The sequence below is a fragment of the Phasianus colchicus genome, chromosome 9, assembly GCF_987193195.1.
Source record: "Phasianus colchicus chromosome 9, bPhaCol1.hap1.1, whole genome shotgun sequence".
Classification (NCBI taxonomy): Eukaryota; Metazoa; Chordata; class Aves; order Galliformes; family Phasianidae; genus Phasianus; species Phasianus colchicus.
In genome coordinates, this window is record NC_143444.1 from 19,284,960 (window position 1) to 19,312,200 (window position 27,241).

Below are 27,241 nucleotides of genomic sequence, written 5' to 3' on the forward strand. Positions count from 1 at the left end.
CCTGCCATTACTGCCCATGCATGGCCCTGCCAAGTGCTGCTGGGATGTTGTCCATGGGGCTGCTGAGAGCTGAGGTCCCACCAACACTGCAAGGGCATCCAGGCTGGTTGCAGGGACACTGGCACCCTCTGCCAAGAGCCTGCAATGTGGCTTTAGGCAGAGACATCACCAAGAAGTTGGGTGTAGGAAGGGTTGGGTCACTTTAAGCAATTCCTGTCACAGGAGTGAGAGTGGCACAGGTTGATAGTGGCTGCTTGCAGCTGTGAAACTGAATTCATTTGTCACTATTTCCAGTCTAATAACCTACTTACCTTCCACCTCCCTTATGTGCTCTGAATACCCTGGGTTCATGCTGCACTTACACTTCTATTGCATACCCATCACACCCACATAGCATTGTTGCTTCTTGTTGTCCTAGGATCTTGAAGTACCTCAGAGTCCTTTCCATAGTCACCGGAAAAAGCTGTGCATCCAGAAAAAGGAAAAATCTCCATTACCAGCCCTGGTTATGCCTTTCCAACACTTCATTCAATAAAAACTCTTTCCTCAGTAAGGACAAAGTCTTTTCCACTCCACTATGCTCTCTTTCTGTTTTTCCTGAATGAAGCATCAGCATTTACCTTGATTCTCAGCACCAACTGCTGAATGCCCCTCCTCCTGCTCTGCCCTCGTCAGGCATGGAGGGGAGATGTGAGGGATAGTTCCCAGCTCCTGTCTGCACACTGAGTTCCTGTGCTGGCCAGGAAGGTCATCTAAAAGCCTGGATGCTGTGTCTTCGTTACTGATACTTCTGACCTGCCATAGTTCTCTGTATGGCCAAGCTTTCTACATCGCTCTGAAATTCTGCACAAAGTCCAAACAAAAGGCCAGAACTAGCACTGGTGTCAAGCAGGTGTGGGAAGAAAGGCAGAAATTCTGTGCCAAGAATTCAGCAGAGGAGTGTGTGCCAACCCAGCCCTTGCTTCTAACGCATGTAACTCCCCAGATGCATGCTGGAGGTGAGACCCCCTTACTTTATTCTGATGGAGAGACCCTTAAAACTTTTGATTCTCTTTTATTGATGATTGACCATGAATTTTAGTGGGAACAAAGCTGAGCAGGAGTCACTAAGAATGTCATTTTTATAGCTTCTTAACATCAGAAAAGAAAAATACAATAGGTAGAGGAAGGCTCAGAGCATTATTTTCCATCACTTAGCCCTCTTTTCCTGTTTTACACTGCATTTGTCACTGTTGTAAGCTGCAGCACTTTCAGAGATGGACAAGGACTACCAGCAGTTTGTGCTTTCCAGTGCCTCATGCGTACACTGGCTGCACCCTGCGTGTTGCACAGCTGATTTCTCCTAAGGGAACTGTGCTCCCGCAGCCCGTGCTGCGTGACACAGTGTGAGTAAAAAGCACACTCATTCATCGAGTAATGGCTTTTTAACTCCATCAGTACAGTACAGTTTAGGGACACATTCTCCAAATGCCCTGCATTACTACGTCAGGAAATTTTTATACTGTAAACATTATTCAGTCTTTTTTTTGTAAACATATAAATCTCATATAAAGATGACTGGAACTGCACCTTCCTCACACAAGGAGACAAAAGAAATCTCACAACAGTGCAAGGCCAGTAGCACCTTTCTGATTGTGTTTCCTGTGGCTTGCAAAGCTGAACTGCTTAAGCAAATGTCCCTGCACGTGAATTATATCCACTTCACTTAGAATTTCCTGCCCTACTTGTTTTGTTGTGCTCCTTCTTATTCTGGTAACTGCTCTATATTTAACAAAGCTACTATCTGGACATAAGTACTTGCTAATTAAGCATGTACTTTACATCACGAAATCACTGTATAAAACACAACCCCATGCCACATAATTGCCTGGCTAGTGATAATGTAACAAGCGGCTTTTAAAAATTATTCCTTTGAAAGACCAGCATTATAAAATCCAGCTTAATAAATATATTTTATAAAAGGGTAGCTCAAGTAATTCGGTGAAATAGTGCTTATGTCTACAGGAAATCTGAATGGTCACAGTTTGGTTGTATGAAATGAGGCAAATGAAGAGCAACACACGTCTGAACATAAGAGCGGGAAAAAAAATAAGTTGTAGGTAATAAGACAAGCAGAAATCTAAACTGTATTTTAAATGATATGTGAAGAAATCAGCACTAGACTAGGAATCTGATAGCTTGCTTGCTATCAGAGGGTTTTTTTTTTTTTTGCTTCAGAAGCAAAAAACCCATCTATGACTGGGAAACCATCAAAAGCCAAATGCTGGGTGCCTTGCAGTCCCAGTGCCCTGCTTGGCAATTGGTAGTGACAGGGCAGTTTGCATACCTACAGGCCCATGCAGATTTCCCTGAACACTGCTCAAAGAAGAGACCCACACTCAGTTCAAAGAAACATCCATCACAGACACACAGATAACAAGCTGGAAAATATTTTCTGCAGAGACAACCCCAAACACCTCCTCCATTTCTAAAAATCCTATCTTATTTTTCCAAATTCTTATTGTTTTTCCAGCAGGTAAGACCAGCACCCAGCTTCTCCAGTAGCCAACTGACAGCAGCTATCAAGTGTGCCAGCGCAGCTGTGCTGAGCCTTCCCCTATTTTCAACATGGGTCCATTAACAGCTGCTCCACAGCTGCCCATGTAATGAAGGTTTCTGCTGGATCCTGCACAGGCTTTCTAAGGTGTCATTAATTTCTCCTTAAAAGCACCAAAGTAACATTCATATATCACTTCTCATCAAAAGGTTTTCTTAGAAGCTGAAGGCGGTAAGATTCAGGACCAGGTATACATTTAATGAAGAAGACCAGAGGCTTGTTACAAACTCATCTTGGTATCAGAAGTTCAAAGGCTCCGTAGGCCCTGAACTATGAGAAAACTAAAAGCAATCAATGCAATTCTAATCTTTGTGCATAAACACAAAAGACAAAGGGATGCGTGTGTGGTTTTGGCAGACAGCGATTGCAAACAGCACCAGTGACTGCAGGAATGAAAAACCCCTGTTTCAGCAGGGCACTCCTACCACCGAGCAGGAGGAGACCCTGCTTTTCCTCTCTACCCTCCTTTGATATAAAGCAAAACCCAAACCATGCAGATAGTCACATGTGAACATGAGCAGACATGGCATTGAGAAGTTATTCATTAAGGTTATAACAGTGAGGCTGACCTTTTAAAAATATACATTTACTGATCTCTGAATTGTTGATGGGTTCTAACCTGAGACTCCCTGAAGAACATGGTTGCTGTAACTTCACTTTCTCTCCAGCTGCTCTAGTGCTGACCTCATGCAGAAGAACAGTGGACAATGTGTTGGGATTTTTTTTTTTTAGCTTTTAAACAGTTCAGTTATGGTTAGTAGTAGAGGCAACATAGAGATGCATCTAAACTTGATTGGTATTCAGCTCCCTAATACACATCTTTTTATTAATGCTGTATGTTTAGTGAACCTGTTTAGAAATTATGTTATTGTGAAAAATCTTTGTTTTAAAGCACAGGACTTCTGAAATTTCAAGTGCAGGTAATAAATAAACAGGACTGGTGCTATTAAAACAGAAAACACTCTGACCCCAGATTCTAATTAAAATAGAATTAAAGAGTCCTGGATTTTTAGGGGAATTTTCATGTAGCTGGTGCAGACATAGTACAGAAAAATGCTTTTGTTCAAGTTAGCAGCAAAAAATTTCTTTGTTACTGATATAAAACCCAGTTAAAAACATTGCAAGCATTAGTTACTAATTACTTCATAAAAGATTTAATGGCAAAACATAATAGATAAGCAACAGATACTCATGGTTGGTATTGCATACATTACCTTCTTATTAATTATCTGAATGCTCCTACCCAAATTTCTCCTTTGCTACTACTTGTCAGTGGGCACTGTGCAAGCTGCCTGTTCTTCCTACACACCACAGCCGGCACTTCTCACACATCTCACATCCTGATCCACATCATTTCCACGTGCCATCTACTGGCAAATGAATGCAAATAGAGAATTTTGGAATTCAGAAGTCATGTTAAAGTGGAATTGGGATCCATTTTAATTTACAGATTTTCATTGTAGTCTGGAGTATAAAAAGTTTAAGAAAAGTCAGATTTCCCAGCATAAACTTTCTTGGTAAGGACAGAGATGAAAAAACCCCTCAGGCAAATACCAGCTCCTTTTAACCCTGAAGCAGACCAAAATCTTCCAGGCCCATCTTTGCCTCATCTGCTCTAGGTAGAGCTTTAGGACAGCCATCTTGGGCCTGCTGCCCAAGGCACACCATCACAGGCTACTTTCCAGCTCCCCCTTGGTGACATGGCTCTCACAGGCAGTTCTGAATGCCTGCTGTAGCCACAGGATGCCAGCAGTTTTGGGAGCCCTGGCACCAAGCAGGATCTGGCATGGGTAGTCAGAAGGACCCAAGGCTTCTGGTGGCATATCCTACTGCCCGCCTTCCCCTTTTCGCTTAATGCTTGCCAGGGACAAATGGGAAAGTAGGGCTATGGCCACCAGGGCTGTGTTCATTAGCAATCAGTAGAGTCCTGTAGGTCTGGAGTTACAAAGCAGAACAGCACAAACACCCTAATGTCTATACAATACAGATTTTAAGGGCTTTATTTGTATTAGCCTTAGTTTCACCTAACCCATAACGGTCTAGTAGCAGCTGAAGCATCTTAGACATGCTTCTAAAGCATGTGTTCCAGTTAATCCAGAAGAATTCCAGTTTGTGATAGACCACACCATAGCAACTGGGACCAACTGTGAAGTTTACCTCAGAACCACACTCCTGATGTGAACCAATATGCTAATGTTGACAATTTCTTAATGTTAAAGTTATATAGACACTATATCATGTAGTCTTTAGGCTGATTCTGCCACCAGGATCTTCTGATGACAGAAGAATTTCAGAAAGTAATATTAACCAAACTGAAGAGCAGAAAGTTAGAAAAGAATACATTTTTATTTTCTTAGTGATATGAAGAAAGTGAAAAAAAAGGACCACCTTGCCAGTGTCTTTCTGAAGAAGCATCTAGAGAGAACTCACTGGCTGGTAAAAGCTTGATTACTGAATCAGTTTGTTATGGAAGATTTCTGTCCACAAAAGTTAATCACTGTATGTAGAGAAATATACCTGTAGGATATAGGTGATTTATAAGCCATTTAAATATTCTCTATTTACAAGTCATTTACATAGTACAAATGCTATTTCACTCCTTTTCACTATTTATGATCTTATTCCAAATAAAGCAACAGAATAAGCAAAAATAAAACATCAAGTATCTGTGATGCTTTTCATTTACATGAAAAAAAAAGCCAAAATCAAGGGCTCAGGATTAAAACCAGGCTATGACAAGCAGCTTTCACACTTGGCTGAGTGTGATTCTGACAAGGTGCATAGAGGTAGAACACACCCTCTGTTTCAATCTGTCAGCATTTTAAAAAATATTGTCTAAGGACAAATTTACATACTGATTTTATATTCTCTCTCTTTGTCTCTCTTTTTGTCTCTCTCTCTCTTTCTCTCTCTCCAGTTACCAGAAAACTGCTGGGGCAACAATCTCTCTGCTTCCTGAATTCAGCACTTTGGTGCTGAGGTGAAGGATCAAGCCTTTCTGCCAACACTTTCAATTTTTCAATATTGTCCTGCTCACCAGTATTTTTTCCTGGAGTTTTCAAACTGACCAGATGGACTCAGAATGCACCACACTACACACCAGACTGCTGAGACCTTGCTCCACTTGGGTAAATATATCCTGGCAGTGTTCTTGCCAGCATTTTGGAAGCAAAGAAAAAAGATTAGCTTCTGTCTCCTAGCACAGGAAAACTGCTAATATGGTTTTCTGTCATCAAACTCCTCCTTAAGAGAAGAACTTTTCATCCTAAGGAGCTTTTGTGCTGAAGTCATGTCCATCTATTGGGTGAATCTGTATTGATATATCATTGAGATGTATCACTCTTATATAGGCTACTTCTCAATATGAAGAAGAGAATTTGCAATTAGATAATGAATTGATGTCATGTTGTCTATAAAAACTGAAACATTGCAACCTGGGCACTAATAAGGAATGTGCAAATCCACCGCTGGATCTTTTCTACATAATTCATTGACCATGAACCATAAATTGCTTTTAAAATTTAAAAGACAGACGCAATTAAAAACCCAAACAAACAAACAAAAAAAAAAAAGAAAAAACCAAGCAAATATCAAGAGAAGACAAAAATGGGACTAGACCTCAGATTTAAACAATCATCATCAACTTCAAAAGCTAGGAAAATAAGCTATCTTAAGGTCTTCTCCTGAGATACCTGTCTTGTCTTTCTAAGGAAAACTTTATATAATGGAAGAAGACATACTTACTATCCTATAGATATTTAACCATCTTTGTGGAACCCATCTACTATGGTCATAATTTAAATTCTTTTTTTCTCATTTTTCGGTCAGACATCCAGATCAGCTGTACACACCCCATCTCCAGAACAAAATCATGCTTTTACCAGTTTCCTATTTACTGGATCTTCCCAAATTCTCATCTGGGACAACTCCCCTGTAAGTACAGCAAATTTAAGAACAGATTTCAATGACACCTTCAAGTTACTGCTGGACATGCTGTGTTTGCATGGGAGTTTTAGTAAAAGCAGATCATCTAAGGAACTGCAAAATGATTATCTTTACAAAAAGTACAAGTTTTTAAAACGCAATACTGGTTTAGACTATGAAACAAAGTAAAACAAAAAAACCCACAAAACCACAGCAGTAGGTGTTACGCAGCATAAGCAAAGAGTTGAAGCGCTGATCAGAAGTGGGAAGAAGAGGAGCTGCATTACAGATGGAGGTATCAGAGCCTCTCGGAACAACATTTGCAGAAAAAGCCTCCAGACAGACAATGCCAAGACCATTAACAGTCTTTACTTCTATCAGTTGTTTCACAGCACAATGAGACACAGCACATATTTGTACAGCGGGATCTGCAGACAATTTAAAAACAGGCAATTATCTTTAATAAAAAGCAGCAAGTCTGAATGTGAAAATATGAAGACAAACAATACTGCTGATAATGATCACCTAATTTTCTTTTGATTGTCTAAGAAGTCCAACTCACTGACTTCTTGGAGTGCCTTTGATCCATACCACGTTCTCCAAACATCCTAACTAGTGCAAATCTTAATGGGTCCCAACTAGTACGTGCAGTATGGGTCCTAACCTTCTCATCTTGTTTCAAACACCTGTTGCAGTGTGTGGTGAGATGCAATGACTCATCATACAACATTTTGATTCACAAAGAAGCAGCGTGAGAGTTGTACATAATTTAATTTGCACTTCTGTATATAAATGTTTACTATATTGCACACTATTGCAGCACTTAAAAACATCTAATTATTTGCAAAAATTAGTAAAATACTTTAAAGGATTTAAAAATAAGGGTTTTAATGCAACTGACAAGATAATAAAAAAGCAATTTACTTAATGAGATACAATCCTTTATGTTGGAAATGAAAGTTACATACAACTAGAGTACAATTAAAATATACCATATAGTTCAACACTTAATTCCTCAAATGTGTAAAATTAACAAGCTTCTACTGTCATAGATATACAATTTTTCCATATTGTGAAAATGATTTTTCAAATTAAATACAGGTAACATAATATTCTGCAGTTATATTTTATGACTGTGTTTAAATGAGAGGGTTGTATAATACTCACATTGTCAAATGTACTCACTAATGCCTTGGAAATTGCACACTTCCCCTCCTTTTCCAAAATAGAATCTCATTTCCATACTGAAGTCTATTATGCCATATTGGAAAAGTATTTTACTTTCTAACGGGATTTTCATAAAATTAAAAAATATCATAATATCATGGCATTACGATGACTTTCCCACTTATGCCCACGTTGATTTGTTCTGGATATCAGACAGACATGTCAGAACCAATTTCCTAGACTTTTGTCTTATTGTACACGCAAGATGATTGATTACAGTATTTTACAAAACAGAAAATCTCTGAATCTTATCAGAATTATGCAATGACTAAAAATTAAAATCATAACAGAATCAAATTGTGATCTCCAACATTTATTAAAATCTTTTAAAGTTCATAAACGACAACAAAGTTACTGTAGAATTTATCGCATACAGCTAGCATACAGCAGCATGTCCTTGGTCTAAATGAAATACAAAAGATTTTAACATTTTCATACAAAGGATTTCTTTAAATTTATTAATGTGACGATATATCTTTGTTACATAAAATTTGCTACAGCAAAGTATCTTATACTTTTCTTGCAAATATGTAAATATGGGTGGACAAAGACTGCATTCAGTGTCAGCCTCCTAATGATGTTGTGCAAAAATGCTCAACAACCTAAACATAGAGAATGTTTGATGGTACGCCTCATACTCTTTTGTAAAATGTCGACAAAGTCTTTTCTTAAAGGAGTGTCATACAGTTTAAAAGGAAGGAGTGTCAGTGGTTTATTTTCTCTGACATTCAAACAAATACAATGGCTATGTATCAATAGAGCTCAGTTTTATTAAAAACAATTCATCCTTGTATGCAGGTAAATTTGTCATGAAGTATGAGTCTAGTTTAAACTGTTTTGATGCGCCGTTTTAAGACAGGTCATTGAGAGAGCCAGAATCAAGTGTACAAATAAAACTACTATGAATAAGTTTAAAAGCAACCCCCAAAAAAGTGCTGAGCCACTGATTATTAACATTGAAATAAATGTGTAAAAGTGCCCAAAGCTAGCACATGACAGCAATATCTTTTAAGTCAGTTGGTGAGAGTATACAAAACATAATTAAGCCCAAATGCTTATATCTGTGTGACCATACATTCTGGTTGATTGAAAGAAAGTAGGTTAAAAATGAAGACACAATGCAACTAAAATAAAACCAGCTGTTGCAGTTTTTAAACTTTGTCTCTTTTCTTCATGAATGAAGTGCTGTAATTAAAAAGAAAGTGATTGTAGCAGTACTCCATCCTCAGTTTACTAATATAGTATACCAGAATAAAACTTGGCAATAACCTCTTATTCTTAACAGCTAACAAAAAATAACCGTGTTCATCCAGCAATGCATCTAGAACATTATTTTGCATTTGCTAAACCATTTGCTTTTCACAAGCCAATGGCAGAGCACATTTTTTGTTTTTGTTTTTGTTTTTTTTTCGCTTTAACATCATTTTCTATTAACTTTTTTTTTAAAGGATGCCTTTAAAAAAAAATAAATCAAAAAAGGCTTGAAACAAGGAATACTTTGGGAGCCCAAATATTGGCTAAGAAAAAGAAAAAAAAGAACCAAAATGAGTCATTCTCTACAATACTGACCAAAACTTCCTTTAAGAGTACAGGGTTAATGTTCTTAAAAAAGTCGTTTCATATGGCCAACTGAAATGCTGGTAAGTTGACTTGGTTAAATATGGTCCAAAATCCAGACCAGATGGAATTACTCCCTCTCTTGAGACTGTAAGCTTTCCATGGTACAGTCTGGTTATGGCAATTGACCTACTGCCTAGGTGGAAATACAAAGGAAGGAGGCAGTGACAAAAACCGCAGGGATGTAGAAAACCAAGGCACGGGGTCTAGCTACTGTCTCCTACTTAAGCCTTCCAATTGATTCTACTGAATTTTGGTCAGTCTCCAGGAAGAAACATTTTTAAGTTAATTTAGCAGACATTTATATGGCGATAAATACTACCTTCAAAAACGCTAAAAATGTTGGCTAGGTTTAGTCTGAGCTACTAAAAAATTATTATTATAAATTGTAGCATCAGACACGAGACAGACAAGAATTATTGGCTGGCACAGACTAGAAGCAACATTTACCTTTCACTTCAGTCTAAATCACACTAGCCGCAACACCTTCCATTTCACTCACACAAATAATACATTATTCAAAATAAAATGGAGCATTCTTGGGTAAAAAACTACTTCATTTTAAAGGGGAAAAATGAACAATACACAGAAAACAAAGAACGACAGAAACCAAAGTTAAGTAGGAAAGTGGTCTATTATTCTGTGTTACTGCACAAACAGTGCTTGCTTAATTGTGCCTAGTTAGAAGGGTTGGTGCAAACTGCACACATGGAAGATGGCAATAAAGACCTCAGTCAGCTTTGTGGAATGAAGTAACTAGGTAACTGTTTTGACATATGATGGTCTCAGCTCCACCTCATCTGTTAACAGAGTGCAAAGATCCCAATGTGAGCCCTGATGTCATCTTGTCCTCCTACTCCTACTAAAAATCAGCAAATTCTTTTGCACATTTTTCTGTTAGAGACGCACGAATATCTTCTTCTTCATAGTCATCAAAGTTGCTGGTATCTCCAGGGCCTCTGCACTTTGGTATGAATGGAGCTTCTACCTGTGTTTACCAAAAAAAAAAAAAAAGAGCACATTAAATGTTATCAGTCTAATACCTTCATATTTAGCACTATGATAACAGGCATAGCCATCTTCCCTTTACTTCTCAAAGCCTGCTAAGAAAGTAGATAGTATAGTAAACCAGCTAAAAGCTGTGGCAAATAAATAACATCAGCCTAAGATCATGTAGGTCTAGATGAATGAATGTGTGTTAAAAAAGTCTAGTATCTCATTGTCAAACACGAATTTAAAAAATACTTCCACTTCATAACAAATTTAATTATTTCCTTTCTGCTTCCTACTTCCAAGCATATGTAACTTAAATGTTACTTTCTCTTACTGGAAAGTAAAAATCTTCCTGGTAAAGACAGGCAGCACATACTCACAAAATCACAAACACATTGTTAGGTTTGAAATTCTGTGCATCTTATGCCAACTGTATGGTAATAAACAATTCACATTTATATATTAGAACCAGTTGTTTTCCAAGATTCTCAATACTGCTGTTTCTTAAAGCTGACAGAACCTGCTACTTTTTGATCTTGACCTTAGAAAATTTATCCATCTTTATACAAAATTTAAATATTATTTGATATAATGCAAATTCAAAACTATAAAAACTAGGAAATGCAGAGTGATCGGATAGGTATCTTTCTCAGGAACTTCCCAAGAAGAGCATATGCCTGAAAATAACATGAGCTTTCTGCATTTATGGACCATGTTACAGTTATCAGGAGCATACTGTACTGTCCCTGAAACAAGGTGTCTGTTTAGGTTATGTATCCGAAGAATATTCTCAGCCTCAGTAAATACTTAGTTACCATTAAATACACTTACCATTATCTAAATTCTATTTTTACATCTTCCCAAACTAATTTTCAGTTACTGCCTTATAATAAAGCTCAGAGAACAATAAATATCTAATTTACTGCTGGAATTACAGAATGTGTTCAAATGAGATGCATCAGACAGCTATTTGTGTCTGTATTTCACAATGTTTTTCCTATTATCTTCACTGAGAAAATAGCTAAAAAGAGATTGCAGGAGACAGTACTGTTTTATAGTGAAAATACCTGTTTGGCCCTAAGTATACCATATTACCAAGCAGCATTTTAATAAATAGCCATGCAAGCATACAAAGAAAACACGATTTTATCTCATCTGAAATATTAAGTAACTGAATGTATTACTTAAGACTGCAGCATAACAATATTATTCCTGTTTTGATAGCTGCCAAGGAACACTAGGTTTATTCAGGAAAATCCATGCTGTGTTAACAGCTTGTGTGAAGCTGGCATAAACCCTAAGTTTTTTTGCAGTATTTCAATGATTGCTTAAATGAGACTACAATATACACTGTTGTTTCAGACCTCTAGTATTACTGTATTTATGTTGTAGAATTAGAAGCTTCAAAGTTCTTCTGTATCACTTTTCACAGTCCTTTAAAGCTAATAACAGCTATTCTGCCTGTAGTACCAGTTCATTTTTAAAAAAATATTTATTGTTTCTGTAAAAGTAAATTTCTACAGCAGTGTACTAGAAATGCTATAACAATATTATTTTTATATAATAAATTATATTATATTATAATGCTTCAATATAATGGGGCCTGGGTGTCCCAGAAGAGCATACTATGGAATGAAACTCATAGTGTTTAAAATTATCTTGTAAACAGGCATTAAGAAAGCAGAGAGCAGATAATTACAATTCTGCAGAGGGAAATCTTTTCTTAAAACATCCATACTTAACACAATGAATATGAGATGTCTTAATTGTATCCTGTCTTCTACTAATTAATATATAAGCGAATACCATAACAACTGTACTGTCAGTTCGTGTAGCCAAACAACCAGTTTCTTTTTATAAACTATTGTTAGTGTCTAAGTTTGTCCTTTAAAATTCTGTTACAGCAGCAAGTTCATGCCTCTAGTCAAGACGGATAGCATTTTAATGATGGTGAGCCGCTCCTTGAAGTGTTTGTTATTGTATTGTATGTAACCTTTTTAGCAAATTCTGAACACTAAACGATTCTTCCACATGATTCTTCTGGGACAGCACCAACAGAATTATTTTGGTCTTTTCTGGTGTTTATTGAAAAAAAAACAATTCAGAGATTGCCTTAAAACAACAAATAATTTCTAAGCAATCCGTTTCTAGTAGCTCACTAATATACAAACATTCAACTTTGACTTTGAATACTAGAATATAGCTTCAACTAGCTTCCATGGGAAAGGGAGATTTGGAGCTACTGGAAGACAGACCTACGCTGAACTGCAGTCATCCTTCCTCTTTTCTCCAGTGTCCTTTCCAAGCCCTGTCTTACTAATCCCTGGAAGTACTGTGCTCCTCTGGTTTGCTACTGGCTCCCCATGCTCTCCAAATACTTCCAGTTCTCCATTTTACTTTCATTCTTATGCAAGTTCACAGTGCATACTGGGCATCAAACTTATTAAATGCCACATTAGATTTCACATTGGCCAGGCAGGTCTAGAAAGCCATTCTGAAAATATCACAAAACAGGATTCAGGAGGGCTCTGTAAGTCACTGCTGTAATTTACGAAACCACAGTCAGCTGCAGTGTAGTGTCAGAATGGAAATATCTCCAGTAGATACATTCTACATCTGAACCTGTTCCAGTCACAGGTAAGGCAAGAGCAAGAGCAAAAAGGGAGATTACATTTCAGCAGAGAGTGATACTTCAGCTTTGGCTAGAGTTTCTCTCCAGTAAAGCACAGCCTGGCTGCTAAGAAGTAGTTGGAAAGGAAAACAGATTCCTCTCTGCTGTGGAGTATTTATAGATGCCATTATAACAGGGATAAATAAAAAGCAAGAGAGGCAGGAGATGGCTCATTCTGAGATATTCCAGAAATAGACTAAAGCACAAACACGTGTTAAGTCAACATGAGTATACGGAGGTCCAGGATAAAATGGCAACAAGAAAGAAACATAATTCAATCAGTATATAATTCTCAGTCTTATATGTTCAACTACTTTCACATTTTCTCATTTGAAAAATTACACATTTAAGAAGGCAAAAATTAACAAAATAATTAGAAATTTGACTTCAACTCCTTATTTGATTCAGGAAATGTCTTACCTTTCTCTGATAAATGGCAATCCAATCTGTAGTCGCAAACCACTTGTGGTTCTTTATGTCATTTACACCATTCTTGAGATTTCCATATCGTTTGGTCAGATCTACCTGGAGTAAATTTCTTAGAAGATCCTTTAGGTCTGAACTGAAGTGTGATGGGAACCTTACCTGAAATATACATCCACAACATTAATGTACAGATTTGATTCTTCCCTTGTATAAGCAAAACAACGTTGTCGCGAAAAAAAGCATTGGTGCCACTTTCCATTCCACTTTTAACCACAATCAAATAGTAACATAGGAATAGAGATCATTATTGTTGCACATTTGTATTTCTGCTTCAGAAAGCCTTTATCAAGAGCATTACCTTCCCCATCTATCATTTTCTGATCTGGAAGTTTCTAGATTTGATTGAGTTGGGGGGAGAATATTAATTTAATATAACAACAACATGAAAGCTAAATCTAAATTTTACTAACTAGTTTCACAACAACAAAACCACATTTCAAGGCATTCTCAACTAATTTCTAGGACCAAATTTTTAAATTACATGCATAAACATACTACATGTATGCAATTTATATATATAAATAATATATACACACACATTCTGTGTGTATATGTAGACACAATATATATAGTAACAACATTCACGTACACCAAGTATTCTAAGTAATGAACTAAATGCACGACAAATTAAACTATTAAATTGAGGCTATAAAGGAAATATACTGAGATATGAGATATGAATATACTGATATGTGAGAACAGAATACTAGAGTTTCCAGTGTTCAAGTCCACTGTTGTTTCCACAGCCACCCACTCATGGACTTAAGAACAGATTAGATGATAAACAGTAAATATGTCAAACAAAATAGGTAAAATTTGAAAAACAACAAAAACAAACAAAAAAACCCCATCAAAACTACAGCACTTCGTTGCTGCAGAAGAAAACGACTATGAATTATGGAAACACTTTAGAGCTTCTCAAAAGCTACAAAGATATTTCTATAAAGAAAATAGCTAGGTAAACAATGTACTGGTAAATGGTTGTTAATAGTTGCTGGATCATTTTTATCCAAGCATAGAATGGTATAATACTACGGCGTTGTAAGTTTAAAAAGATGCATTTTAAATTTGATGTCAGGGACCTGTACAGGCTGCAAATATCTGGATTTTTAAAGCTTTGATTATTATTACTGTCACAATGCCTGTACCTAAGAAGTATTCATTACAAATTCTTCCCATATTCATAGACAGTTTGGTTTGGAAGGGACCGTTAAGATCATCCAGTTCCAGTCCCCTGCTACATTCATTCCAAACCTCTCAGTGTCTATAGCATCCAGTGAATTTTGCATCAACTCCACATAAAAATTAGGTACTACAAACATAGTGAAAAACAAACTGTGCTTGTGAAAACATACAGAGCCTTTACTTACCTTGCCAGACACAATCTTCTCATAAATTTGAATGGGTTGATCTGCAAAGAATGGGGGATATCCAGCTGCCATTTCATAGATTAACACTCCTAATGCCCACCAATCCACTGCCTTGTTGTAACCCTGGATAAAACCGGAAACACCACAGTTAGTACAATTTCTAAGAGTCTAACATTTGCTATACATATATCTATACAATGTAAAGAAAGAAAATATAAAATATATATATATTTTTGCTGATTTAATACGCCCTAGTTCAAAACAAACTGAAGTTCTCCAATTTTAACAGCAATACTGTAATGAAAGCAAAACACTTTGCACAAATTCTTGTGTTGATTCCCAGTGATATCTTTACAGCAATAGGATATATAGAATCTATAAACACAGAAAACCCCCATAGCCCGAGTTTCATGTGCTCCCTCTGAGATCTTTTACAAAGCTCAAGGTCAAGAGTCAGTTGTTCTTGAAAAATCAACTATGGAGAATTTGTAGTAGAGGCATTGCAACTTCCTTTGCTGCTTTAGCTGTCTAACATCATAAACGCCAAAAACATCCAACACTTTCTCCTAAAGTAAAATTATTTTCTGTTTAAAGACCTACAAAGGGTATTTAATTAAACTACACAAAACATAATTTAACAAGATTGTGAATGTAATGAACAGTTTCATGAAGTATAAGAATTTTTTCTTTTGCAAAACATGAAAAGATACTACAGCTATAAGATTTCTTCTGTGTTCAAATAGAGTACAAGTATTAGACTGCATATAATTTATGTGCAAGACCAGTGTTTTTCCATGTTTGATTCGTGTGTAATGCTTTAAACATAAAACACTGCAAGTAGTTTTCCCAGTGACTACTGATTCAACCATAACGCAGTTCTGGAGCTCCTCTTCTAGTCTGTTAACACTTATGATGCAAAACTTGCATTTTGTATACTTCACTAAAACTTGTCAATAATTTGAATTTTCAACTACCGGCAACTGTTCATCCCTCAGAGGTTAATAATTAGGTAATACCTTTTAATCACACCAAATACATGACTGACAATTATCATTCATAGAAATGAAGTACCTTGCTGAGAATTATTTCAGGTGCCAGGTATTCTGGAGTCCCACATAACGTCCAAGTTCTTCCTTTTACTCTTTTTGCAAAGCCAAAGTCCGTGACCTGGCATTAGAATTTAAAATTAAGTATCTCTGAAATATTTTGGAGAGGAATTTTATACATGGGAAAAATTTATGTGTCAGATCACATACTATCACATAGTCACATGCATCCTATATGGCAACTTTTTTCTGATAATTTTAATTCACTTAGTTTTGTTTTTCTCATGATAAAATAAACAACACAAAAATAAATGTTCTCTTCCTCAAAAAATCTTCTGTTTAGAATTTCAATAATCAGTAGAAACTACAACTCCCTCATCTGTACGTACTGCAAAATATTAACATTTTCTTATACTTTTCACATCAAACTGTTTACACCGCTAAAAGTTCTAAGAATGTAAATATTAACAAGATATTTATTTTTTCCCCTCAGTTGACAAACAAATGAATCACAAAAAGGGTTAAGATATCAGAGAATCTTGGGGAAGTTTTCATAGCAGAAGTGTATAAAGATAACATGGAAAAAATAGTGTGGGAACATGACAATGTAGAAGAGGTCTTCCAGTAACTTCTGGTTCTGAATATCTTTGAAAGCATCACCAGAACCCAGCTTACTTATCTGAAGATTGTGTATGTATGGAAAATGTAGCTGTAACTGTAGTCACAAATGACAAGTTCTTGGCTGTTAAGGATTCTTCATTCCACTTGTCATGTTTTCTGCAGTAAGTTTTCAGAACTTTGCATGCTAATTCATCTTTCACACTGGGATTTTTCCTGGACCATATTGCAGAATACATATGGAAGCCAGCAGGTTACTTTTGAAATTCTGGGACCAGTTTCAACCTATCAAGTCTATGCTTACTTGAGGATCTATTCCTTCTTTTATTTCCTCCTTTTTGGTATCACTAATTACATAACAACTTGTGCCAATGTTTCTCATACAGTAAGGTCACACAGAGATAGTTAAACAAGCTAAATGCCAAACTATCAAGGCAGCTTTTGCTTCATTTTTCATAGAAACAACAGCAATCACACCTGCAACTGAATGGAGAGAACAAACATGCTGACTAAGCAGACCTGCCTCAGTCAGCAAAGAATTCCTGCTGTGTTTGTGAATGCATATTAATCTGAGTAAGAACATACTGCAGGCTTGGGACAAACAAGTAACTGTTTCAAAATTCAAGAAGAAAATTAATGGAGCTTTTAAACAAAGTTTAGTTGGAGCTGCAGCATGAACACATGAACACCAAACTCCTCCTGCTTAGAAGCAGAAACTAAAGAACCTGCCATGGGAAGACTGACTGCTGGGTCTGTTACCATTTGCAGTTTGCCCACCATCATAAATATATATTGTTCAGTACAGAGAGTCAGTAGTTCTATAGAAGACATTCATAGCTTTATGTTCATGGTACTCTTTAACCACATTAATGAAATTCATATTTCTCTTCTCTCTACAGTGTTATTTTGTTCTCCATGCAGTATTATTGTACAGTTAAAAAAGCTCAAGTTAAGAGTCCTTTCCCATTCTCTCCATGTTTTCATAATTTATTTTTCTGTTAGACTTAGGCATGGCTAAAGTTGACGCTATGAGGGAAGAAAAGCTTCCATAGTGTAAGAACTGCAAGGTACTGCAGAATGCTTGTTGCTGTATATCACCTTCCCATTTGTCCTTTTGATCACAAACAGAGAAACTAAAAAGAAGTTGAAGAGGTGCTGAGAAGCTGTTGTAAAACAAAAGAAATCATTTGCAGCACTGCAATTCTGATCTGAATTGCTGAGAAGGTTATGGGCTCTCCAATGCTGGGAGATTAAGTACTGCCTGAAATTAAGTACTATATTGCAGATGTTGACATCTAATCATCCTCAACTGCTTATATAGACAATGCAGAGAATCAGACACTGTAGGATACCTTCTCATTTTAGGGCAGATGGATAATATAGCTCAGATGAACAGAGCCATATAATCCCCTCCTCCTCACCACAGACCACAGGGGAAATCCTGACAACTTGGCCAAGCATAGGCAATAAACGTGTGCATACTTTGTTTCAGTCACAGGATGTTCAGCCCAGTGATGCCCCAGAGCATATGCTAACATGCCAGCCAGCTCATTTATTCTAAACATATTTGCTACAATTACCTAACTGCACTGTGAAACGAGAGTTCACTCCCCAAATACATGAAAACTACCATACCTGGATGTATCCTTGCTGATCAATTAAAAGATTTTCAGGCTTTAGATCTCTGTAGATGAGGTCTAATGAATGGAGGTACTCAAATGTTAGCACTATCTGAGCTGCATAAAACCGTGCATGTGGTTCACTGTGAAGAATTAAAACAATATTAAGTAACTCGATGATATGCTAAGACACTGAAACAATCACCAGATTGCCAGAGACAGATGATATAATCTTTTAATTAGTTCTTTTATTGTATACTAAGAACAAAAAGAAAAACCAAACAAAAATCCGTATCAAACACAACCCCCCAAACCACTGCGAAAACAACCAGCAAATATTTTAGAACTGATCCTTTCATTCATTAAATCTAATTTCTTAGGTTTTGTATTTAAAATATATTTTCAAATCAAGATGATTATATTGTACAGCATAGAACTTAGAAAAACTCAGATTTTAAACTTTACTTTTCAAAACCATTATCAGTTTCAGTGCAAATGTGCATAGCAATTCCTAATTACAGGAATTAGGAAAATGGAAAAAAAGAAAAAAAGCAGTTCCTAGATTCTATTATGCCTAGATTACTAATACCTGTAGTAACAAACTGAAAATTAATTATAATTTTTTCATTGCATATATTAGGCCGCTAAAAGAAGGCAAAATTAAATGCACTTACCCCTTAATGAACTTTTTCATTAATAGTAACACATTTTATGAAACTTTTCCACATTAGCAGCAGAACTATTTTTGAAGGAATAGTTTTACTAAGACTTCTTACCTGAACCTTCCGATTCTTCTTAGATGTGAGAACATTTCACCACCAGGAACATACTCCATTACCATGTATAAATTAGAATTGTCCTAAAGAAGCAAATAAATGCACATAAATACATACTAGACATCCTATAGTGTTTATAATTCCTAGGTACAGTATATTTTATTAAAGAATGAAAATGAAAAATTGTAGCCATCCAATGACCTTAATAAATAAAAAGAAACACAGGTAAAAAATTCTTGGAAAAATGCTGACACTCGACAAAAGGAGTATCAGAATGTCAAGAAATATATTAAAATTAATATTAAAATATAAGGATAATTAGTGGGCTCCTGACACAGAATGGTGTAGAATGATATGAAGGAGCAAAGGGGGAGATGCTGACCACAAGCTATGAACTTGCACTCTTACATCTATAATCAACAGCCTATAATACTCTCATCTCATAGCCCCATCCCAAACCTCAAAGTCATAAACATTAAGCTAGAATGTCTGTTTGTTTAAAATGCTAAAATAAAAATAAAAATAATTTTAAAAAGTAGTAAATATTCACAGGACACATATCACTATTAGCAAAATACTTGATTTCTTTGCAGACCAACAAGCACACGCTGTCTCGGAGTTAGAAGCTGATCTCGAATTTCTCACTAAGGTTGTCACTAAATCCTGCTCCAGGTAACAATCTCACACAAATAAGCCGCAAAACAACTACAATTTTTCCTAAAGTTTGATCATGTACTTTCCAGAAACTCAGATCATTACTTTCAAAGTAACGATTACCTTAAAAGAATACTCCAGTTTTACAAGGAAAGGAAAGTTCACTGCTTGTAATATTCTCTTTTCATTCAGTGTGTGTTCTATCTGTTTCAGCTTGACAACCTAGTAGAGAAAAAACAAACAAAAAAAAATCTCCAGCCTATGACATTTTATAATTATCAGTATATTTTTCAGTGCAACAAAGTCATTTGAAAACAAGCACATATCTTTACAGATAGCCAAAAACCTAACAGCTTATTAGTACAGTAAAAGTATTGAGAAAGGAATGAGAAGCATAACCATTCTAAAGTGTAATACTCATGTTATTTAGTCTGCAGGTAACTCGAGAAACAGTAGTTCTTCCTACCTGCTGAGCATAAGAATCTGTAAGGAAAACATTTTTTTTTTTACATGTTCATAAGAATTCTTTGTTCTTAGAACAGAGATACTTCTGCAGCAAGACAACTCAGTAAAAATCTAGTAACTGGCTCAGCTAAGAAAGGCAGGAAATTGTATCATATATTTAATTATGAATTTTGTTACAAATGAACAAAGTAAACTGATTCACTTTACAGAGTTCACACATTAGTGAGAAGACTAAGGAAAACATACATTCAAAGTTTCCATTTTTATGAACAGTTACTTCAGTGATATTTCAATGAATTTTGCTTTTTTGTATTATATCAAACTGCTTGGTGATAGAACTAAAAAATTAAATGCTACCTTCTTGAAATACATTACAGCGTCAAGCTACCAGCAAGACAGCAAGCGGTAGATGGCTGATCACTTCTTGGGAATTAGCAATTTGTTTCCTGATGTTAAACCCCATTTTACTTCATCCATATTACCTAATTTATCTGTATCTTGAGAATGACATAAAGTCACTTTTTTCTGCACTGGAAACATGAAAATGTACAAGGCTGATGAAAATAAGCCTGTTTTCACAGGTTTGGAAAGCAAATGTAACTGCTATAAATAACAGATAAGCACGATACTCCAGTCCAGACTAAAATGGTGTTTAAATTTAACTATCCTTTAAATGAAAATAGTATTAAAAAAAGGTTTTGTTTTTTTTCTTAAGAAATGCCATACAAAAGAAATTGTGAATTAAAAGTATTAAATCTCTTTTCAATCACAGGATTTATAGACCAAATCAAGAACTTGCACTGAGGCATAAGAACAGCAGGAAAAAAACCCAAACACTATGAATCAGCTCACTTGTGGGAAGTGTCCCCTTTGTCCCCAAAAAACTATGGCACTGGAATTGTTTTGGCCACCAAAAACAGCAAACTAAGGTTGTAATTTGATACTGCAAAGCATTCAGCTTCTAGACAAGATTTAACCACCTTTTCTGCAGCTTCTGCTGTTGAAATAGTGGGGGGTGATCACAGCAGTACCACATGCCGAGACTACTACTTGGCACTTCATGCTATCAAATTGGAGCCTCAGCTAACACAGCTTTATTCACACTGAATGTGGCTAAATTTTGCCGTCCAACGACACCTTCTAGATCAATGATATCCACACCAGCTGAAGGTTATCCCATAACTTGCTTGGGTCTGAGCTTTTGTTAACAATGCTTACCTTCCAAAATCAATTGTGTAACGAAACTATGCATTGTTATGTGGTCTGCTCTGAAAGTTTGCCTTCTATTTTGTTATGTTGGCCCACAAAGTCAGAGGTGGATGTTGGTGGGATGGTGGTAGAGTCTGAATCCTCTCACCAATACCCCATTACATGTTGTTGCCACGTGACAGATGGCAGCAAAGGGGCAGTGTGAGCATGGAGTCTGATATATAGGTGCATACGAAGCAAAGGAGTGGCAATGAACTCCTCCCAGTGGAAGAAATTGTGTCCACTGACATTCATCAATACTTACTGAACGTTTCTGGAAAACAAACAGGATTTGAGCACAGTGAGGCAGTGGGTGGTGCATTTCAGCAGTGCTGACAGTGGGTCACCACCACTGTTACAGATCCTTGTGAGTGCAGCATGCAAGCTCTTGTTCATTGCTAGCAAAAATGCGCAGCTAATGGTGGTGACAATATTGAAAAATGGTATTTTGTAGCTGACTATTTCCTCTGTCTTATAGTGTTTTTATGATCTTTGTATCTGTCATTATTTCCACAGAAATAAATAGGAGGCTTTACTTTCAATGACCTTTGTATATTATATCCTTGCTAGGTCAAGGCAGACAAATAAAAGAGTAACAACCCTACATAGGTCAATATACTCTATATTTCTTTCCTATCCTAATGAATTAGACATAAGTTTTGTTAAAAAAAAAAAGTCACTGCTTTGGGCATCCATCCTGTTCAATATTCCTTCAAATATTTCTGAGATGATCTGTCCTTTGTGATGAAGGACTCATAAATTCTCTGTAAAACTTATTGAAACTGGCAGAAATTTCCAAAAGGAAATACAGCTGTATATTTGATAAAGAGATGACTGACAGGAAACCACCACCAAGAAGTAGTTCTTGCAATTAAAATACAAAACAAAACCTTTTCTCAAATGACTGAGCTCCTAGCCATTTTCTTTGTTTGTATAACAGCAGCTGGACTTCCCTGTGATCCTCTATGGTAACAGAGGGCAGTAATGCAGCCAGCCCTGGAACAATAAGCAAGAAGTGACTGATTTCTCTGTGCCTAAAAATCCCAAGGACAAGCTGGCTGGACTAGAGAGGCAATGTTTCTACATGCCACACTTGGTTAATGTGCCTTGGGAATCAAAAGAGACTGGAGCATTGCAATAAGGGTTCTTTGCAAGAGGGCTTCCCGGTTCTAAAAGAGATGGACAACACCAGGCTGTAAAGAGCTTCCCTTGGAACCAATAGCTCAGTATGGCTGGACACTGCCAACACAGCACCTGGCACCATGGGACCAGATGCTGACATCAAGGTTTGTACACAGGGCAGTTCAAATGCCCAACGCCTGGTTCCAGCCCAAGCACTGGAAGAAAACTGACATGATTATTGACTTGTGTACTTCATTGTGGAGCAGCAGACAGCCTTCTGCCAGCAGACAAAAAGCCACCTATCTTTCTAATAGTGAACCAAGCAGACAAAAAGCCACCTATCTTTCTAATAGAGAACCAACATAACTAGTTGCAAATATCTTTTAGCCTGTCAGAATGTTTTACTGTAAATCCAATACGATCATTAAAAATGTGATTTTTTTTTTGCCAGATAATTTTATAGCTATAGCTATCCAATTTCCAATTTGCCAAGTCAGATAACTGACTCTCCCACAGGCACAGGATGCTCTTATTCATCACACCCTCTTTTACAGGGAAACTTCTTGCAGAATTTCATCAGCCATAGTAAGGGAATAAAGTGTTAAAATGGTCTCAGTTGCCTTTTATTTGTACTGTGTTGGGAAGTCTTTTTAATTTTAAGTGAATATTTTCTGTCTTTAAAAAAAAAAATAAATGTTAGAAAACAGTCTTAGGAGAATGCTAACGTTGAAAGAAAAAAAAAAAAAGAGCTCTTTCAAGTAAAAATAATGCCAAGATTTATGCTATAAAGTTTAGTTTCCTAAGTCTTGTAAAGGAGTCTTTATTAAATTACACATTAAGGTTAAAATTTGTGCAACTGTACAAGTAAGAGAAACACAGTTTAGTCACAGTTACCAGATTTTGTCTGCATTAAACCCTTCTGAACCACAAAAATGCAATAAAAAATTGCACCAACCTTTTGTTTGTCCAGTATCTTCATGGCATAATACTGTTCTGTGGCTTTATGCTTCACCATCATAACTCTCCCAAATGATCCTGTTCCAAGAGTTTTTTGCCTCTCAAAATCATCTAGGCCAGCAGTATTCTATGTGTACAAGGATAAAATGATATTATTTACAATCTAATATCAAGAGACAACAAAATATAGGCAACCTAGTGCTGTTTTAAGTTGTCATGCTTATTAAATTTTAATAAGGTTTTATATTTTACATTGCACTCATGAAAACAAAAAGACTTAATTGAATTGTATTAACATTTCAATAATTTGTCTACACAGATGACAAATGCTTAGTAAGAAGGAGACTTTAACAGTAAGTAGATCATGAATTTAAGGCACAGATAAACAAACCCTGTGCTGCTCCACAAAGCAGAAAATTAGAGCAAAATCCTAGAACCAAACCACATATACATTGTTCGGAAGAAATATCACTGACAAAACTTCCTCAGTTACTCATTATCAAAGTATTTCAAATGCTGCTTCAATAAAATACCATCACCATTTCCACTGTCCCCACCCCTCCTCTCCATGAAAAAGCCCACTCCCCTCAGTTTAACTTTGAACAGATTATTCTCTCAAGCTCCTCAGCCTGCCCACAAGCTTCAAGCAGTATATTCTTTCTTAACAATATAAGAAAATATCAGCAAAGTAAATTACAGATTCGCCAATCACATGGTTACTGCTACAAAGAGCCAGGTAAAATATGACCATTGATTTTGAGTTTTGTCATGTTGATGGTAAACATAATTCAGTGCAAGAGAAAGCAGTTGCTCAGTACGACAATTTCATCAGCTCAGGCTAGAGATCTGAGTCTTTTCTGACGAACTTCAGTGACAAAATTGACATTCAAAATGGAAACTCTTTTGATAAATGTGTTAAACTTATTTCAGTTTTTTCTGCTGCTCATTACACTGATACCACACTTATAGCACATCATGAAAAAATGCTATTGAATTATTGAATTATTAAATGATTGATACCTGAGGTGGGCTTTCCCATTTTCTTAAAAAGTCTTCTTTGGCTTTGGCTAGGAACTCTTTCACTGAAAACACACACAAAACCAACATTTTTATTAACGTAAGTCATCATGGATGTGATAAGAGATGCACTGTTTACAAAATATATGAACTTCATTATCAATTCCACTCTTCAATTCTTAATGTACTATTTTCTATCTTCTATGGTGAGCACCAATGTCTCAGACTCCTACAATTATCTCCAGGTGATCTCTAAGCTTCCTGGAGTAGCTACATTATTCCACACACTTTACTTAAACTGCACCAGCTCTAGTAGCTTGAAATACTGTGTAAGCAAGCAGGTTTTAAGGCAAACAAAACTTTCCTAATTTGATTGGGAAAAAAACACAAACACCTGATGTATAAACAGCCATTCAACAAGGATAATTTAAAATAATACTTTTTTCTTTTCTTTCAACTTATTAAGTCTCAATACTTCCCCTCCACCCCCATCACCTTTAAATAAAGGCTGTTTTCAAGCTCCAGTAATAAAAAGCACAGCATTACTGCAAGCAAAGACAAAGCACAGGGCTACAACACTGCACGTTAGATGTGCCCACAGTCAGAGAGTAAGTATTCTTAATTTTGCATTGAGATACAAGAAATGAATAAGTGCGAAGTTCTAATGACCATTTAAAATGTGCACCAACATTTTTTGTTCAGATAATCTTTCACTTGTTGTATTTCTCTGAATATCAATTATCAGCCAGATCAAAGTAGGTTACTTAATACAGTCATAAATGAGAGGCATTTTAGAAATTGCTGTGATTCTGAAAAAGTCACAGAATTGAGAAGAAAGCATCATACTGTTTTTGTGTTTTCTGAGTCACTACACATAATAAAATATTAATGACAATGGATTTTGTGTATTGCAATGTTCAGACCTAAGCAATTTCTAAAAATACTCAGTAACGTGTCAAGATTATTCTGGCCAATATCCGGAAGTATACAGTTTTGGATCTATCTTTTACTTTCTGATGCTCATAGAGACCTTTTCTCTTACCATTTTTCTGAGACTGATGCAGTATCTGCAGTGATAAAAACAATGGCAGCCCTGGAATAGACTGGTCACAAATTCTGGTTTTCTTTCCCTCCCAGCTGTGCTATAAGATTCAACTGTAGCAAAATACTCAAGGAAGAGGGGCTTGCAGCTCCTGCCATCACTGGCTCCTATAGGATAGCATCGATGCAAGGGAAATTTTAGACAAAATGTCAAAAGATCTGGCAGACCTTAAGGTTAGAAAAGTGTTTAAAACGTGAGATATGCTCAGTAATTTTATCTTAAGAGGAACACATGATAATGTACTCCTTCTCTCTATTACTTTAAACTTATGTGTAAGTAGAATAGAAAAACATTTATGTCAAAGGAATTACATTAAATTGGCATTTAAACTGACTGTGAGTTAAATGTATTTTAGCGGGGAGCCAATAAGATGTTTGACAGTTGTCCCAAGTAGGAAAAACATCTTACTGTTTTGAAATATTTTGGACTACTCATTTAATGATTCTCATTTGAGAATTTAATTCTCAATCATTAATCCTCATCATTTAATGATCTAAAGATCCTCATTTGAGAAAAGGACAGGATTTCCCATGACATAAAATTCTCAACACAAAAAGGGAATCTCACAATGTCTAAGTTCATATCTAATGATCATCTCCTTCCACTAGGAGTACTGAGATGACTACTGATTAGTTTGATGACTACATGTATTTTTATTTACTTATTTATTTTTACGTAAGTTGACTCCAAAGTAATATGACTTATTGTTTCTTAATGACAAGAAAAAAAAATTAAGATGATCAGTACAATTACCAAAGAGCCAAACCTTCAGACTTGTGGGCCTTCAAATTTTTAGGGACACAGTTTAGTGGGCCTGGTGGTGATGCGTTGACAGTTGGATTATACAATCTTCATGGTCTTTTCAAACCTCAATAATTCTATGATTCTAAGCAGCTGTAGATGATTAATTAACATTAACTTTGTTTTAACAATACAAAGCATAGACAAAACATGAAGTTTTAATTTGCTCATGTTATTATGGTATAGCATGTCTTAAATATCCCTTGCAAAAGTTCCATTGTTCATATAAAGAAATACTTTGTGTTTCCACGTTTCTTGCACTGAAATATAATTTCCAATATTTTAAAAATATACCATGACATTTTCATGTAATCGTCTCTGTCTCAGTTCTTCTTATGGAATAAAGAATGTTTATGAAAAAAATTGAAATCTAGCTGGAAATACTCAAACTGTGGATTCAGGGGAAAAAAGAAGCCTAGTTTCTAGAAAAATCAAGAAGCCACAAGCTCTCCTTCATACAGAACATTTAACTTACTCTACTTATGTTCCTTTTCAGAAAGTGGCACTGAACATGTGTTTACAAAAGAAAGCTACCTAATGGTACTAATTTATTCACGACGCCCTCATCTTTTAAGAGAAAATGTATCAAATTTTGCCTGGTTCTTACATTCAGAAGTCACCTGGATTCCTACACCACATCGAAATTCAGGAGGTGACTTCCAAAATAATTTAGGCAACTTAAACGCACACACTTATGTCATTTCTGAAAACAGACAGATATTTTTTTAAAATGTATTTTGATCATGAATCATTACCTCTTGATACAGAACTCATTTTATTTCTACCTTTCTAGTGCCAAATCAAAATTTATGCTAACTAGTTGTAGTCTGTAGTAGCCAATGGTATTATTTTGATGGTGCAAACAAACATTAAATGATGACTTTGAAGTTTTTCCTCGAGTGCACATTTTTAGCCACTTCACATTGCTGCAC

At 36.0% G+C, this 27,241-nt stretch overlaps 1 protein-coding gene across 4 annotated transcripts in view; it reads right to left on the reverse strand.

Moving 5' to 3' along the window:
• Window positions 1-8,044: 8,044 nt before the first annotated feature.
• The window catches only part of PRKACB (protein kinase cAMP-activated catalytic subunit beta), a 66,006-nt gene continuing 46,809 nt past the window's right edge, over window positions 8,045-27,241 (reverse strand). For all 4 annotated transcript variants that reach the window (XM_090146440.1, XM_031600225.2, XM_090146441.1 and 1 more), the window contains exons 2-10: window positions 24,410-24,471; window positions 23,388-23,516; window positions 19,721-19,819; window positions 18,944-19,026; window positions 18,184-18,310; window positions 15,956-16,051; window positions 14,885-15,007; window positions 13,449-13,613; window positions 8,045-10,352 (exon numbers count right to left, since the gene is read on the reverse strand). In XM_090146440.1, the coding sequence (XP_090002566.1) occupies window positions 10,227-10,352; window positions 13,449-13,613; window positions 14,885-15,007; window positions 15,956-16,051; window positions 18,184-18,310; window positions 18,944-19,026; window positions 19,721-19,819; window positions 23,388-23,516; window positions 24,410-24,471 (1,010 nt within the window). In that variant the 3' untranslated portion in view covers window positions 8,045-10,226. The remainder of the gene's footprint in view (window positions 10,353-13,448; window positions 13,614-14,884; window positions 15,008-15,955; window positions 16,052-18,183; window positions 18,311-18,943; window positions 19,027-19,720; window positions 19,820-23,387; window positions 23,517-24,409; window positions 24,472-27,241) is intronic.